Raw genomic sequence first — 16,322 nt, 5'->3', positions numbered from 1 at the left:
TTATGGGAAAAAAATAATTGAGCCTGGGTGGGAAATTAAATCAAAATTTCCGACCGAATTCGGTCGGTATACTTAAATATTTTTAATTAAACTTTTTTTGGTAGATAATATGCAAGTGTAACCAGGTCTTGGTCAAATATTGACTAATTTTCGATCAACATCGGTCGAAAGTTTTATGTGTCAGACAAAGCACGATTTCTTTATTGTGGGATCACTTTTTCCGACCGAAAATGATCGTGTTTTTTTAATAAAAGATTTTATTTGACTTTTGCGACCAATCTAGTTATTTTCCGACCGATTTCGGTCGGTATGGTTTGGACGGATTTTGGCAGATTTCTAGTAGTGAAAGGGTCAAAGGATTCTCAAATTTTGCTCTAGGAGTATTCTTTTCTCCTATTTTTTTTTTCTTCCTTTAATTTGTTTATATATTAAGTTTTTTGGGGTTGGACTTGCGGAATTTGTGTATTTCCATGAAACAAATGAAACAGTGCTAGGTTGATTATACATAACTGTATGGCAATGAGAGTGTAACAGCATCAAGTAAAAAAAAAGGCGAAACAGAAAACAAGTTGATCCTTATTGGCAACATATTGTTGCAAGTCAGCCGGTAGATTTGGTTTTGTAGTCCATTACAACTGTGATTTTAATCATATGACCCTTTTCACAGGAGATAAATAAAACATGGGAGATCTTTATAGAGTCATTTTCTTGTATTCAAGTCGTAAGTGGACATAGGAGATCATTTATAGATACAAGCATCTGGATGAAAATTGATTAGATTTCTTGTATTGCTGTTGACTATTAATTCCATTTGGCTCATTCTGAGAGAATCTCCAATAGTTGTGCTTGCTATTGCATTTTTGGTATTTTGAGATTGTCTGGTAGTTTTCCGAGAAGGTATAAGACAACGCCTCCAGATGGAGGTCGTTATATCCTCTTTACTCATACTGCTCGAATTCCATTTCCATTTGGAAGTTCAAACAAGCTTAAGGATTTGTTATTGTCCGTTGAAGCTTCTTTAGACTTGAACTTGAATTAGTGCAGAAGTGAATGTGGAGAGTCTGCAGACAGTGGCGCAATTAATTTGAGAGTTTTCGCTGTTTGTCATTTGCCGTGCTGTCGTAGAATGAATGAGCTTCGTATGCACCTGGAAAAATTTGAAGAATATGTTTGCAAATGTGTTATGAACTATGGAAATTAAGACTTTAGATAGGCTAAAGGATTATATTGCATGGACTCTCCAAAATGCTGCCGCACTCGTGTGGGATTCTCCAAAAATACACTACTATTTTTGAAGGATCCGACACGCACCTGATATTTTCGGAGTGTCCAAGCATCATAGATAAAGGACGAAGGAAATATTGGAACTGCAGTCTGCACAATGAAGAAGGGTAGATTTTGACCGAGAGTTTTGACTATCCTAACAATTTTCTTATATTTAAAATGGTTGGGGTTGGAGGAGCCGATTTAGCTTCCAACAGTTCAAATCTTAAAAGATCTGGAATTTTTTTTGTGAAAGTTTTCTGGCCTCTTGGAAGGGAAGTTTCTCAACACTTAAAAAGGAATAGGAAATTGGAAACTGAGTTTCAAAAGAGACTCATTATTGAAATCTTAAAAATGGAGAATGACCAGGTTCTAGTTGCAGTGGTTTACTCTTCAAAATTCTTAAAAGAAAATAATTACAGTTAGTTAAATCCAGAGTAAATGATTTCTATTATCAGCACTTTTGACTATCCATCTCGCTATGTTTAAGCCCGTGTCAATCCAATATTTAAGAAAAATTAGGCTCTCTATATTTTTTATTGGAACATAAATTACTAACAAGACCAATAGACTCTTATTGACCAATGGAATTTTTTTTTTTTTTTTTGGGTAAATATCAATGGAAAAATTAGGTTGATGATTTCCCATTTTGCCTTTTAAGTATAGTCTTATTTCACGGTATGTTTCTCTATGCTTTCAATATTATGTTTTTTGGATTAAAAAAAAAGTACAGAAAACATGAATAGATCGTAGCAGACGAAGAAAACAATTGATTAGAGCAAGAAAAAGAGAGAATAGAACAGGAAAATTACATGTAATACTAACATTCTACGTTAAACCTGAATTGTAGCACAACCAAGAAAACAAGGAAAACTTTCTTCCACCAATATTTTGGAATCATTTCATATCCTCAAATTCTCGAACAGAAAACTATCAATAATGTCATTCATTTCACTATAAATAGGTGCTTTCACTTTGCAAAATCTCAAGCCAAAGGGGATCAACAACCTCTTAAATAATTAACCCCAAAAAATCTTTAATTTCAAATAAAAGAGATAAAATAATGGGGGTGAAGAAACTAGCCATTGCTAGTGTTGCTTCAATTCTTCTAGTGGCTTGTGTGGTGGCAGCAGCCATCTCATTCACAAAGAGGAATGAAGATCATTCATCCAATTCTACTGATTCTCACCTTTCAACTTCTACCAAGTCTGTCCAAGCTATTTGTCAACCCACTGATTACAAAGAAACTTGTGAAAAAAGTCTTGCCAATGCTAAGAACATCAACGATCCAAAAGAACTCATTAAAGTGGCGTTTAACGCCACAATCAACGATCTCTCTAACGTTATAAAAAATTCTGCTTCGTTAATTGATGAAGCTAAGAAAGATCCTAGGACAAAAGACGCGTTACAAACGTGCCAAGGTCTTCTTGATGTTGCAATTGATGATCTTACGAGGTCTTTTGACAAATTTGACAAATTTGAGGTCAGTAAAATCAAGGATTACACCGATGACTTAAAAACGTGGCTCAGTAGTGCCATTACTTATCAAGAAACATGTTTGGACGCTTTTGAGAACACGACTGGTGATACTGGTGAGAAAATGAAAAAACTTTTGAAAAATGCAGGGGAACTCACGAGCAATGGTTTAGCTATGGTTTCGAGTTTTGGTGAAGTTGTAGCCAACTTGAATATCCCTGGTGTAAACCGACGATTATTAGACGCCCACGAAAGGATGCTCTCTGATTCCCTTAAGCCAAATGTTATAGTTGCAATTGATGGAAGTGGACAATATAAGTCTATAAATGAGGCACTTAATGCTGTGCCTAAAAAGAATACTCAAAAATATGTCATTTTTATTAAGGCTGGTGTTTACAATGAGCATGTTGAAATTCCAAGGAAAATGAACAACATAATATTTATTGGTGAAGGCCCAACCAAGACTAAAATTACTGGTAGCTTGAACTATGCTGATGGCACTGGCACTTTTAAAACCGCCACATTTGGTAAGTCATTTCGTTCATCCTACTCCCTTTCTTTCAATTTATGTGAAACTTTTTCCTTTTAAAATACTCTAAAAAGTTGAACATTGTTCCTACATCCGGCCACAAAGTTTCACATTTTCTTCAAATGTTAGTAAACATGATGCATGAGTCAAACTAATGCATTGAATTTTTTATTCGGTCAAATAACATAAAAAGTTTAACATCGTTCCTACACCCGGCCATAAAATTTCACATTTTCTTAAAATGTTAGTAAATATGATGCATGAGTCAAACAAACGCATTGAATTCTTTATTCAGTCAAATACCATCACATAAGACGGGATGAAAATAGTACACATATTTGTTCATTCTTGACATTTTCTATTTCATGCAGCTGTCAATGGAGATTATTTCATGGCTAAAGATATCGGATTCGAGAACACAGCAGGACCAGTGAAGCACCAAGCCGTTGCACTTCGTGTCTCGGGAGACATGGCCATTTTCCACAACTGTCAAATCGATGGTTATCAAGACACACTATACGTCCACTCCTATCGCCAATTCTTCCGCGATTGCACCATTACAGGAACCATAGATTTCATCTTTGGTGACGCTGCAGCCGTGTTCCAAAACTGCCAAATGATAGTAAGAAAACCAATGGATAATCAAGCTTGTATGGTAACAGCACAAGGTAGAAAAGATCATCGCGGAGTTGGTGGAATAGTCATGCAAAATTGTCAAATTAAGGCCGAACACGATTTTCTTGCTGCTCAACCACCAATTAAAGCGTATTTAGGACGGCCATGGAAAGAATTTTCAAGAACAATAATTATGCAATCTGAAATTGATGGGTTTATTGCACCAGAGGGATGGTCACCTTGGGTTGGTAATTTTGCACTTGACACTTTGTTTTATGCTGAGTATCAAAATAGAGGTCCAGGATCAATTACATATAGTAGGGTTAATTGGAAAGGTTACCAAAAGACAATTGCACCTCAGGTTGCTGCACAATTTACTCCTGGTGTGTTTATTATGGGTGATGAATGGGTTAAGTTGAGTGGTGTACCATATGAACCTGTCATGATTAGGGTTTAATTTTAATTCTATCTTGGATATGACTTGTAATATTTAAGTAAAAATTTCTTCTCCAATAAAACATTCATTTTAGTGCGGGTAATAGTCTATACATTGCGAAATTAGTAATCGAAAAGCCTTTACACTATTCGTGTATATGAGTTAAATTATATTTAGAAACCATCACCTTAATTACAAAGGTTCCGGGGAACTTAATCCCTGAATTTTCCAGCATAATAGTTCGTAAAAGTTTTCACTCCGTCGCTCTAAAAAAACAACGTAACATGCTCGATTAGCAAAGTTAATTTTGGTATGAATTGAGACATCGAATTCATTATTTTATATTAAAAATATGACAAATGACAATTTTGATAGATAAATTGACAAACTTCCGAAAAGAAAAGGTAAAAAAGATATGTGTTGGCTATGAATTCACGTGAATTTAGTTTCTTTTGCCCACCTTATATATATATATATATATATTAAGAAATTTAATACTATAAATATTTGATTATGAATCAATTAAAGTTATTATTGTAGTTTTAACTTGAGGTCACTATAAAAACCATAAATTCAAAATTTGGATCCATGTCTGCTTGCCCTAATTCTAAATCCAATTATTGTTTAAAGATAGAAGTTCTTAGATTTGGATGGCAAAAACTTCAAAATCTAGGGAAACTGAGTCATGAAAATGAATAAGTTTAGCTCCAGTAATGGATAGTGCTATTAATTCTCCCAATAAATGAGCAACAAAAGAGACTGAAACAAGCAACATCATAGATGATAAATGGAGGTTAATTTCATATGGGAACTAGTTGTATCAATAAAATCACAAAATTCATTAAGTCTCTTAAAAAAGGACAAAGACTAATGAATATCGTATTTACACCGATCGAATTTTAAAAAGTCCTTCGCCACTTATCTTCTCATCTACCTTCTTTATCTTCTGATCAGATCACCTGGCTTCTTTTAAGCCCTACTTGAAAGGCTTACTTTTTAAAAAATACTGTCTTTATTAAGAGTCCCTTAAGAAACCAAGCTCTTTCAGATAGTAAGATTCGCTTAACTTCATACCTCTAAATGCTCGTGACTATCATCGGATAGTCACTTTGCTTTCGTTTAATTTTAGACTAAAAATAAAAGGTAGCTCGGTGCACAAAATATCTCAGGTTTATGCAGGATTGGGGAAAGGACCGCATCGGAGGAGTGTGATGTATATTTAGACTGAAAAAATAAGACAAAAAGATTAATCAAATTTCCGGCAACATGTCATCACCTGAGTTCTGGCTTTTACATCATTTTCTCTTTAGCTCAATCACGTGAATGGTCTATATATGAATAACAGTGAAGCTTTTGTAAGTTAACTACAAAAAGCTCTGCAATTTTCTCTCGCGGAAGGCCTCGTCAGAAATGATCCCAAAAACATTCAACGATCCAATCTTCCAACCACTTCCCCTCTATTTTTATTTTTGTTTTTGCCTCTCTAATCATTTATAAGGACCATATATTTATTTTGTTCATTATTACAAATCATGTGCACCTCCGGCCAGTAGCGGAGCTAGGATTTACTACTCCTATTGTTTAATGAAAATGTTAAAATGGATGTATAGTTAAATAAGATTAAATAAGACCAGAAAATGTAAATTAAAGTAGCACACATAGAGGCGGATAAAATAACATAATGTCATGTCGTTTGAAATAGTATGATCATTTCTTGCTTCAACCTCCAGATTCACTAGTTTATAGCTGAAATTAGGGGTGTACAAACCGAACCGAAAAATCGCACCAAATCGAAAAGTCAAACCAAACCGATTAAAAAATCCGACTTGGTTTGGTTTGGTATTGAGTAAAAAAATCTGAACCAACCCGACTTATAAATATATAATTTTTATATATACTTTTAAGATTTTATATAGAATTTACTTTAAAAAATATCTAGAAATATTTGGAATTCTCTTACGGGATATAATATTTAATAAAATATGAAGTGCTCCATATTTATTAACCGTAAATAATGAGTTGTATGATCACTTTCTTATCAAGTATTACTGAACGTCAATCTCTTTGTTCTTCCATATTCATATCATATGTTAAGATCTATTAAATTCTTATATCTTTTTCGAATTTGAAGTGATTATTAATATTTAGGTATCATATTAATTTTTATGTTTAATTACTAAATTTCGTTAACCTGAAAGTGTACATCAACGAAAAATTATTGTCAGACGACTAAAAAAATAACTATTATATGTTACTAATAGAATTCTCCCATAAGAATATTTTAATCGATAATAATATGTTTGTCAATTTTTTATATTTTTACTAAATATATATTTACTTATCAAATACTTAACAAAGTAAGATTGAAATAATATTCAAGTAACAAAAAACTCAAAAACCCAAAAAACCCGACAAAACCGAATCAATCCAAACCGATATAGTTGGTTTGGTTCGGTTTTGAAAATAACCGAACCAACCCGGTCCATGTACACCCCTAGCCGAAATTATAGTTGTTTGCATATGTTAAAAAGGACAATGTAGACCTAAGATCACGTGCAATGAAATTGCCCTGAAAGATTGCTATCTCATAGAAACCATCTGACTTTAACTAAAAATATGCAGGATGAAACAAAAAAGTCCATATAATTTAAAATAAATTAGTTGATGTTGAGTTTTAATCATGTTGAGTTTTAATCTTGTTAGTCTTTAATAATACTAATCTTATATTTTGAAAAACAAAAAGAAAGCCAAATAGACAAGAGCATTTATTACTAGAGTTGCCAAATACCAACGGCCACTAAAGCCCCCAAAGGCGCGCTTAATTCATTTATATTTCACTTTTGACTTCCCATTTTTATTCAGCTTCCTTTCTAGTCTTCACTTCCCCCTTCCCTTCTACAAACTTTAAAAACCTTTTGCTTCTTAAAAAGGAAAACAATGTCAAACAAGTCTTCCATTTTCCCCGTTGCAGTACCTCAACATTTCAGTGACAATCGCTTCGATCCTCGAATTGATTATTTTCAGGTAAATTTCCTATCTTTCCTTGTAATAATATCATACCTAGCGTAATCCCGTAGGGAATATCGTCCCTATAACTTTTAACGTAAATTCTGAGTTCAAGATCAATAGTACGAATCTAAAAAATATCAAGATCAATCAGAAGAATATTATATAGATTGTAACTTATTATATCTTGAAATCAAATCCTTCAATTTGTTATGTTATTTTCTGTCTTGATTATTTAATTTGTCCTGACGCAAAAATTTGTTGTTATAGTACACCGATATTGCTTCATTTCTTTTCTAGTCTCTTTGACAAAATTCTTACTAATGATATTTATTTGAACCGTTTTATTCCAATATTCGATATTTTGGGATATTAATACCATTTATGAATGTGACAAAAAAAAACAGATCAAGAAAAACAACCACCGGAAAAGATGGTGGAGAAATGCTCTGTTCTTCTTCAAGTGGAATAAAAGGAAGCCTTTAAATGAAAGTCCTAAATACAGCAATTTTCACCATCGGAATGTTGTATTAAGTGGATCAATTTCTGGGCCGGTGTATATTACTGAGAGTAGAACTGGGTCAAACATGCCTCGCCGGAAAACCCGCCGGCCGTTTTCCGCTTCACTGGCCGGAAGTTTGATTCCGAGCAAGAAAGGTGATTTGGAGATATCATACGTTAATCTTTAGGAGTTTAACATGGACAGGCAGCAGACAACTTCATCTACTCCCATCTACTTAGGGCCCGTTTGCACATAAGAAATTTTTTCATTTTTTCCAAAAAAAAAAAAATTACTTTTTTTCGAAATCAGCGTTTTGTTCATAAAATTTTCAATTTTCACTTAAAAAAGCATTTTGGAATTTTTCAAAAATTCGAAAAACTCCAAAAAATTATTTTTCAAAATTTTCACTCACAAAACTTAAAAAACAACCCAAAATTATATTCATGTCCAAACACAACTCTAAATTTCAAATACCATTTTCACTTGAAAAAATATTTTCCCCTATTTTAAAATTTTACAATTCTTATGTCCAAACGCCCACTTAGTCACATGATGAAAGTACTTCAAATTTGAAATACTAGCTACTGTTAGTTACTCCTGTAGTTTCATTAAGTATTGCAACTTGTAATATATTCTTTTATGTTATTTTTAAGTATATAACTTTTATTTATTTTTTTGGAAGAATTCGTATCCAAATTCACATATAAATTTCAAGCTAGCCTCGTACTTCAAATTTGCCACATAAAATGAGATTCTTTTTAATAATGATAATGTTCGATCAATATGTGGATATTTTTAATTATTTCACCGGACATCTGTTACTTTATACCAACATATATGCCGGCTAAAAATGTTGGACAAAGTTTAAGCAAATTAAAGAAATTTTGAAGTGTTAGTTACATTATCTTTATCTTAGTTTTAGGTTCTTTTAAGTATGGAGATTAGAAAGTAGATGGTTCCCTTAAATATTTGGATTAATGGGTCGTTTTTAATTACTCCCTCAATTTTATTTTATTTGACATTATTTTGTTATTAGTCTATTTAAAAATAATGACTTATTTTTTTATAAGAAGAAATTTTAACTTTAATTTTCTATTTTTCTCAATTAAATTTTTTTTATGGTTACAAATTTTTATTTTATTCTTAATGATATATTTTTATAGTAAAAAATAATTTAATTTTATGCTTAAAATTATAAATTTTAAAAAACATTATTAAACCAATTACCTAATCAAATTAAGTCCTATAAACTGAAACGAAAAGAGTAACTTTAATAGTTGGAAAAATGTTTTTTGCTCCTCTTTGTGCAAAAAGAGCTTCAATGATTCATGGAGAAGCTTAAAAGAGTTCTCCTTTTTCCTTGTGAATTGTATGTGTTCTGATCTTTTGGAGTATGTAAGGGGTCGTTTGGTAGAATGTAATAATACACATATTAGTTTTGGTAGTATTAATCTCTTATTTGGTAATGTTTTTCAATCTATATATAACTAATACTTGTATTAATCATAAATCATATTCAGTACTATTTTAATACATAGCAAACTATGGCATTAGCAATACTATGACTTTTAATATATTGATAAGCATGTATAAAGATAGAACTGCCTAGCATGTAAAATAATGCACCAAACCAAACAGTCGATAAAAAATAATCTCAACTTAACTAATCTCAGCATTACTAATTTCAACATTACTAATATACCACATCCAATACTATTTCTTATACACTATACCAAACCATACCTAACTATTGTAATGAACTGGTACCGCTGCTACAGCTTGCGTTTGATTTGACAGAAGCCTGCTTATCTTCTCATTTGTTTTTGGTTTTTCACCTTTGCCTGAAGCTAAATTGAGCAAACAAATAGAATTTATTATTGTAATTTTAGTCAAAGGTCGATATCAAAAACACAAAAAGTATAGAGTATTACTCGTGTAACTCTTTTTTCTTTAAATAAGCATTTAGTATTCGACATTAATTGACCCAACTAATTCAGTTTGCATTGTATATTATCTATATCTATCTATATCTATACTTATATCTATATCTATCTATCTATCTATATCTATCTATCTATATTATTATAAAAATACGAATAATTTATGTTAAATGTTGAACGAATAAAATATCTTTGAAACATTGATGACTTTTATACCTTTAAATATTTGTATAATTTAAGAATCTAATGATAAATTATATAATAATAGAAATTCTTTTTCGATTTAAACTACACATATGCCCAACCTTACAACATTGATCTTGCTTGAGCTAGAAAAGTACGTCCATAATTTTCATTCAAAAAGAATTGTTGTTCCTAATTACAATTCCTTATAACAAGGCACTTACTAAAAGAAAAATTTAGTACTACGCTCTAAAAACATTTATAACATTTTGAACAAAGTGGAAAATTCTTTGTATTAGTTCATATAAAGTTAAAACTAAATTAAGTTAGTATCTTTTATGATATATTTTGTGTTCCTAAATATTAGGAGTTACTACATAATTCAAATAATTTGAGTTAATTTTTAAAATATAAAATAAAAAGAAAATAATTATATAATAACTTTTTCAAATATCAAATCTAATTTTAAAGGATAAAAAAATATAGGGGCAAGTTTATATGAATATTTTTCTTTTACACGATCATAAAGTGGTTCTAATAATACATATGAGATTGTGCTCTTTAACTTATTATTTATTTTTACTTCAATATGAGTAATTGATTCCTTTACAAATTTCTCAACAAAAAAAAATCGACGGATGTTAGATTAGGTTTCCTAGAACAAGTACGTCCAAGTCTTCTATATATTGAAGTTTAACAAATTTTTCTGTTGAACGGTTTATTTTCATTATATGCTCATGTGCCATGAATTGTCTCTAATTCAAGATTTACATCAATTTATATATATTCAACTAAAAGGCAAATACTTTAGAATATTAATTTTAATGTAGTATGCGTGATGACTAGTTTAAAAATAATTTAAATTAACTGGAACACTGTCATGATCCAAAATCCACTAAAGGTCGTGATGGCGCCTAACACCGCCGTCAGGCAAGCCAACAGTGATTGATCAACTTAATTACTCATTTTTATTATTTTAAAATCAAAATTTTCATTAATTAAACAGTATAAAATAGAATTTACAGGGTAAAATGATAATATTTATATGAACTACAATAATGAACAACCAGTATGAACCCCCAAAATCCGGTGTCACAAGTGCATGAGCATCAACTAGGAAATATAATAAAATGCAACGTCTATCTAGAATACAAATTAGACAAGAGAATATAAATAACTCTGATGGAGACTCTGCAGGCTACGGATCGTGACATGGAATGCAGGTCACGGTAAAGTCCCCGCATTAGCTACGCCTTTGCGCCCAAAAGACCACCAGACATATATATACCTGCACAATACGTGCATCAAGTGCAGCATGAGTATGTAAATCAATGCAACCCAGTAAATATCTAGCCTAACCCCGGAGAAGTAGTGACGAGGGGTCGACATTGACACTTACTAGTGGTCCAATAAATCATGTACAATAAGAAGTAAACATATGCGAGACAGAGAAAGTAAACAAAATAAACAAATATAAGTACGTTGTACAATCCTCATCTCGACAATAAACTCAAGCTCTCAATTAGCAGTTACCTCCTCAACCGGAGCATATATATATCCAGATAGCTCGTCACAATCCAAATCAGAAAAACTCTCAGATACACTGGTTTCTTGTCAAATATTACGCACGATTCTGTAAGAGTATTTTATATAAATGCTGAGGCGTACGGCCCGATCCCATCATATTGTGTGCACTGTCGAGGGTCGAACGACACGAACCATAGATGCATCTATTATACTGCCGAGGAAAATGGCCCGCTCCCATGAGAGTGTGGTACAAAATCCTACCGAGGCGAACGACCCGATCCCATTAGATTAAGAAGCTTTGACGAGTCTCTGACCTCACTCACAAATAAACGTCTAAGTTATAAATTTTAAGAAAAATATTTCGATAAAAACGCATAGCGCGGGAGAAATTCGTAATAGGAGTACAATTATTCTGCAGCTAATTATGAAGCCCGTCAAATCTCTACAATAGCAAGTCTATTACTCTACGCAAATCTAGTCTCAAGCCGTAAAGTAAAATGAAGGAATTTAATAGACAAGGAACAACTCAAATAGTACAGTTATAGCATGACAGAAACCTAAGTCTACCCGAACATAACATGAATCTAGCTACATATGGACTCTCGCCACCTCGTGCGTACGTAACCCCCCGCAACAAGTAACACAAATCAAATACATCACCTAGAGGTAGTTTCCCCCTCACAGAGTTAGACAAGAGACTTACCTCGCTCCGAAGTTCCATAGCCGGCTCCAACACCACTATAACACATCAAACTGATACCCGTCTCTCCAAAACTAGTCAAACAATATGTAAATCCATAAATATATACCCTATTACCCATAATTTAATAATTTATAATGATTCCCAACTCCGCTCAAAAAGCCAAAAAAGTCAACCCTCGGGCCCACGTGCCCGAATTTTGAAAATTTTTAAAGATAAACTCTACCCATAGCATTACGAACTTAAATATATAATTTATTCCTAATTCTATTTTCAAAATCGTGGTCAAAATCCAAAATTATTAATTCTAGGTCTTCCTCTTAAAATACCAAAATTATTCATAAATTTCCATGTAAAAAGCCGTATATAATCCAAGTATTTCACTAAAATTATGTGGGGATTACTTACCTTGCAATGGTTAATGAAAATCTCCACTTGAAACTCTTTAAAAATTGCCCAAACCAAGAGAGAATGAAAGAAAATGGGCCAAATCCCGTATAAAAATCCAATTTTGTCCAGCGGTTCCTCGCACCTGCGGAACAGTAGCTGCTTCTGCAGCTCCGCACCTGCGGAAAATCCATCGCAGGTGCGACTCCAGCACAAACCAACAGCCCTTGCTTCTGCGCCCCTAGTATTGCCATTGTTCTTCCGCTTCTGCGGGCATCAAGCGCTTCTGCGCTCGCGCACCTGCGCTTCCATGTCCGCTTCTGCGCCCCAAGCCTTCTCGGCCAACCTCCGCTTCTGTGCTCCAATGGTCGCATCTGCGATCAAGAACGTGCGGGAATTCCTTCGCACCTGCGGTGTCTGCCCAGTTCACTTCCAGCCGCTTTTTGCGGTTCACTGCCTCGCTTCTGCGATGACGCTTCCGCAGAAGCGGTTGCACCAACAACCAGAATTCTTCAGCTTTTCCTTAAGTCTAAAATCCGATCCGTTAATCATCCAGAATCCACCCGAGGCCCCCTGGACCTTGACTAAACATACCAACGCATCCGAAAACACATTACGAACTTAGTCGAGCCCTCAAATCACGCCAAACAACATCGAAACTACGAATTGTCGATCAAAATCCTTTTTCAAACTTTCAAACTTCGACGAACTCGTACGAACTATACCAAAATATTCTGGAATGACGCCAAATATTGCGTACAAGTCATAATTCATGATACAAGCCGATTCCAAGGCCCGGAACCTCAAATGGACATCGATAACACCAAAATCCACTTCAAATCAAACTTAAGAAATTCTTAAACTTTTCATAATAAGCGCTGAAATGCTCCCAGACCACCCGATACTTAACCCGAACATACGCCCAAGTCCGAAATCATCATACAAATCTATTGAAACCTTCAAATTCTGATTCCGAGGTTGTTTACTTAAAAGTCAAACCTTAGTCAATTCTTCCAACTTAAAGCTTCCGAATTTAGAATTTTCTTTTCAAATCACCTCCGAACTTTCCGAAATCTAATTTTGACCACACATACAAGTTATAGAACATGAAGTGAAGCTACTCAAGGCCTCAAACCGCTGAACGATGTGCTAGAGCTCAAACTGACCGATCAGATCGTTACAAACACAATGATTGGATCGGCTTTGTGACAGAAGGAAAATATATTCATATAGAATGTGAAAATCAACTGGAACTTTCCAAACAAATAGGATGTTTGCATAATATAAGGTATTGATTTTACCTTTGTGTATCGTTTGAAGATATTGGGTTTATGAATTTAAGTTTTTTTTCAAACTATCTATCTTTTTCATATTTACCTTATTCTAGATAATAAATATTTATTTTTTAACAAAATAAATATTTGTATTGTTTAAGGTACTGATTTGTTGAGGAGTACGAATGTTATATTTAGAGCATTGGAGTAATATAATTCTTTTAAATGTATTTATTCTTCATGTCCACGTAATTCTTGATTATTCTCGATAGTACATATTTAAATAGTAGAGATTTATCCAAAAAATTTAAAATTATTTTAACTCAAACGACATGGAATAAATTTCAAAATTATCCTATACTTCTTCGTAATTCTGGATAATATTTTCAAGTAAAAGGTGTGAACTCGACGCAATTATGTAATTCGTGTGATTACCATATATTTTATTACTCTTACATATACTGAAAAAATTATGAAAAAACTTCTCAACAATGTTATGTTATATGTTAAAAATAAATCATCTTAATAGGTGCCACATGTAATTATTTTTCTTGCATGGTTGTGACTATTATTTTTTTTATATTTCAAAAGCCTTTAATTTGCTCTTGGGAAGAGTATATTCTAAGACAGATAAAAGTATTGATTTATAATTGAACGCCTTACATTCTATTATTTTTTAAAGATAAGGTACGTTCAACTATTTCTATTCCAATTGTAGTACGCATTGTATACGGGTTAAACCGAGCCCGTTGGACACCTCGGTTCTCGATGGAGTAAACGGAGCAGAGACATGATCGTAAAAAATCGGAATCGGGGTAAGGAGCTCCTCGAGTTGGAGTCTGGGCAAAACATCTGCCATCGGAAGAATCGGGGCCACATCCCCCAGGTTCGATTCGAACCCCAAAACTTCGAAGAGCATTACCAGATAATCGAGCACGACTAGCAAAGCGCCATGATATCCACGCCCAGCCGGATGTCACGGCGTGAATCTCGGCAGAAAATCTATGATTAGAAAAATGAAAGATTTTTATCTTTTATGGAATTGTACTTAGGGTAAAACTCCCCTACTATTTAAAGAGGAGTCTAACTATTCATTAGACACATTGTAACATGCATATCAAGGCAATATATTCTTATTTTCTCTGTTAATTCTTCATTGTTGTGAGCCTCGGGATCGAAGGCAAGCATTGTATTAAGCCGTTACTGAGTCCGAGATCACTCCCCTGAATTGGTTGATAATTTATTACATCATTTATCTGTTTAATCTAATGTTATTTATCATTTGTATTGAATTAATCAGCATATCCTTCAATCACATATAAATTCAATTATTATCTATTTTTTTTAGGGTAAACAGTTTGGCGCCCACCGTGGGGATAAGGATAATAGTGGCAATTTAATATAAATTTCCATAATACACTCTATTTTACACTTGTTCTTTGAGCTTTTAATTTCAGGTCAAATTAAAATGTCAGACTCCCAATCTGCCCATTTGAAAGTTGATGCTGAGTCCGGCCACCACGGCAAGAACAACAATGTGGTGCCCAGCAACGAGGTGCCTCCTATTGACCCCAACATATTCCCAGTCGCGGATCCAATTGATGCTAACTCACACGTGGCTATCGAAACAAACTTTCCTACTAACCTCGAAAACAACATTCGCGGGGGAGCCCGGTCGATAGCCCGAAGTACACACGACGGCAAAAGTGATGGGATTAACTTGCGGGTGATTTGCGAAATGTTACTGACTCAACAGGCAATGATAGCCCAGTTGCAGAACCAAAGTCGCGCCCCCAGCAGAGTCGAGCCCGAACCATCCCGGGAAAATACTCACAGAAATGGATCGACAATAGAAAGGTCGTGGGAAACAGAATCCGAAACCAACCCCAAGAGAATAAAGATGCTTGAGGAACTGACAAAATGGGTAAAATCGGGAGAAAAGAAAATCGAAGCCAACGACAAAAAAATGGAGACCTATAACTCCAGGGTCGATTAAATCCTAAGAGCACCACCGATACTGAAGGTCCTGGATTCCAACAAATTTGTCCAAACGCCTTTCCCTCCGAGCGCAACTCCGAAGCCGATACCAAATGTAAGGCCACGTAAATTTTGCCTAAAAACTTGGGGTTTCATGGTGCCAAACTAGGCTTATATGTTGACGAATGTAGAGATCGGTAAGAACTTTTTGATTTGAACAGTGCGCTGGGGAGTAAAGAAAAGTTTTTGGCAGAAGAAGACATTTCTGCGGCCTACTATGAGGACGCAAAATCACTCTGCGGGCCGTAGAGTGAAGCAAGAAACTGGGCAAGTTTGGATGGTATTGTGCGGTCCATTATTTGATCGCAAAACCGTTTCGCGGGCCGCAGATCGACCGCGAAACCAACATGAAAAATTTTCGGAGGGAGGTTCTGCGGCGCTTTATGTGACCGCAAAACTGGTCTACAGACCGCAGAATGACCGTAGAGTGGGGCAGAGTTTCCCAGT

The 16,322-nt window shown here is 34.1% G+C and overlaps 1 protein-coding gene and 1 pseudogene across 1 annotated transcript; both read left to right on the top strand.

Annotated features, from left to right (window-relative positions):
* Nucleotides 1-2,265: 2,265 nt before the first annotated feature.
* On the top strand, nt 2,266-4,415 carry LOC107778874 (pectinesterase-like). Its single transcript, XM_016599199.2, has 2 exons — nt 2,266-3,266; nt 3,640-4,415. Exons 1-2 carry the CDS (start codon nt 2,327-2,329, stop codon nt 4,338-4,340), a joined length of 1,641 nt encoding a protein of 546 aa, XP_016454685.2. The 5' UTR covers nt 2,266-2,326; the 3' UTR covers nt 4,341-4,415.
* A 2,707-nt stretch (nt 4,416-7,122) lies between these two features.
* Nucleotides 7,123-8,839, top strand: LOC107778875 (uncharacterized; annotated as a pseudogene).
* The last annotated feature ends 7,483 nt before the right edge of the window (nt 8,840-16,322 follow it).

The sequence above is a fragment of the Nicotiana tabacum genome, chromosome 13, assembly GCF_000715075.1.
Source record: "Nicotiana tabacum cultivar K326 chromosome 13, ASM71507v2, whole genome shotgun sequence".
NCBI classification, from domain to species: domain Eukaryota; kingdom Viridiplantae; phylum Streptophyta; class Magnoliopsida; order Solanales; family Solanaceae; genus Nicotiana; species Nicotiana tabacum.
Note: the sequence above shows the minus strand (reverse complement) of the source record. Positions and strands in the feature narration are given on the sequence as shown.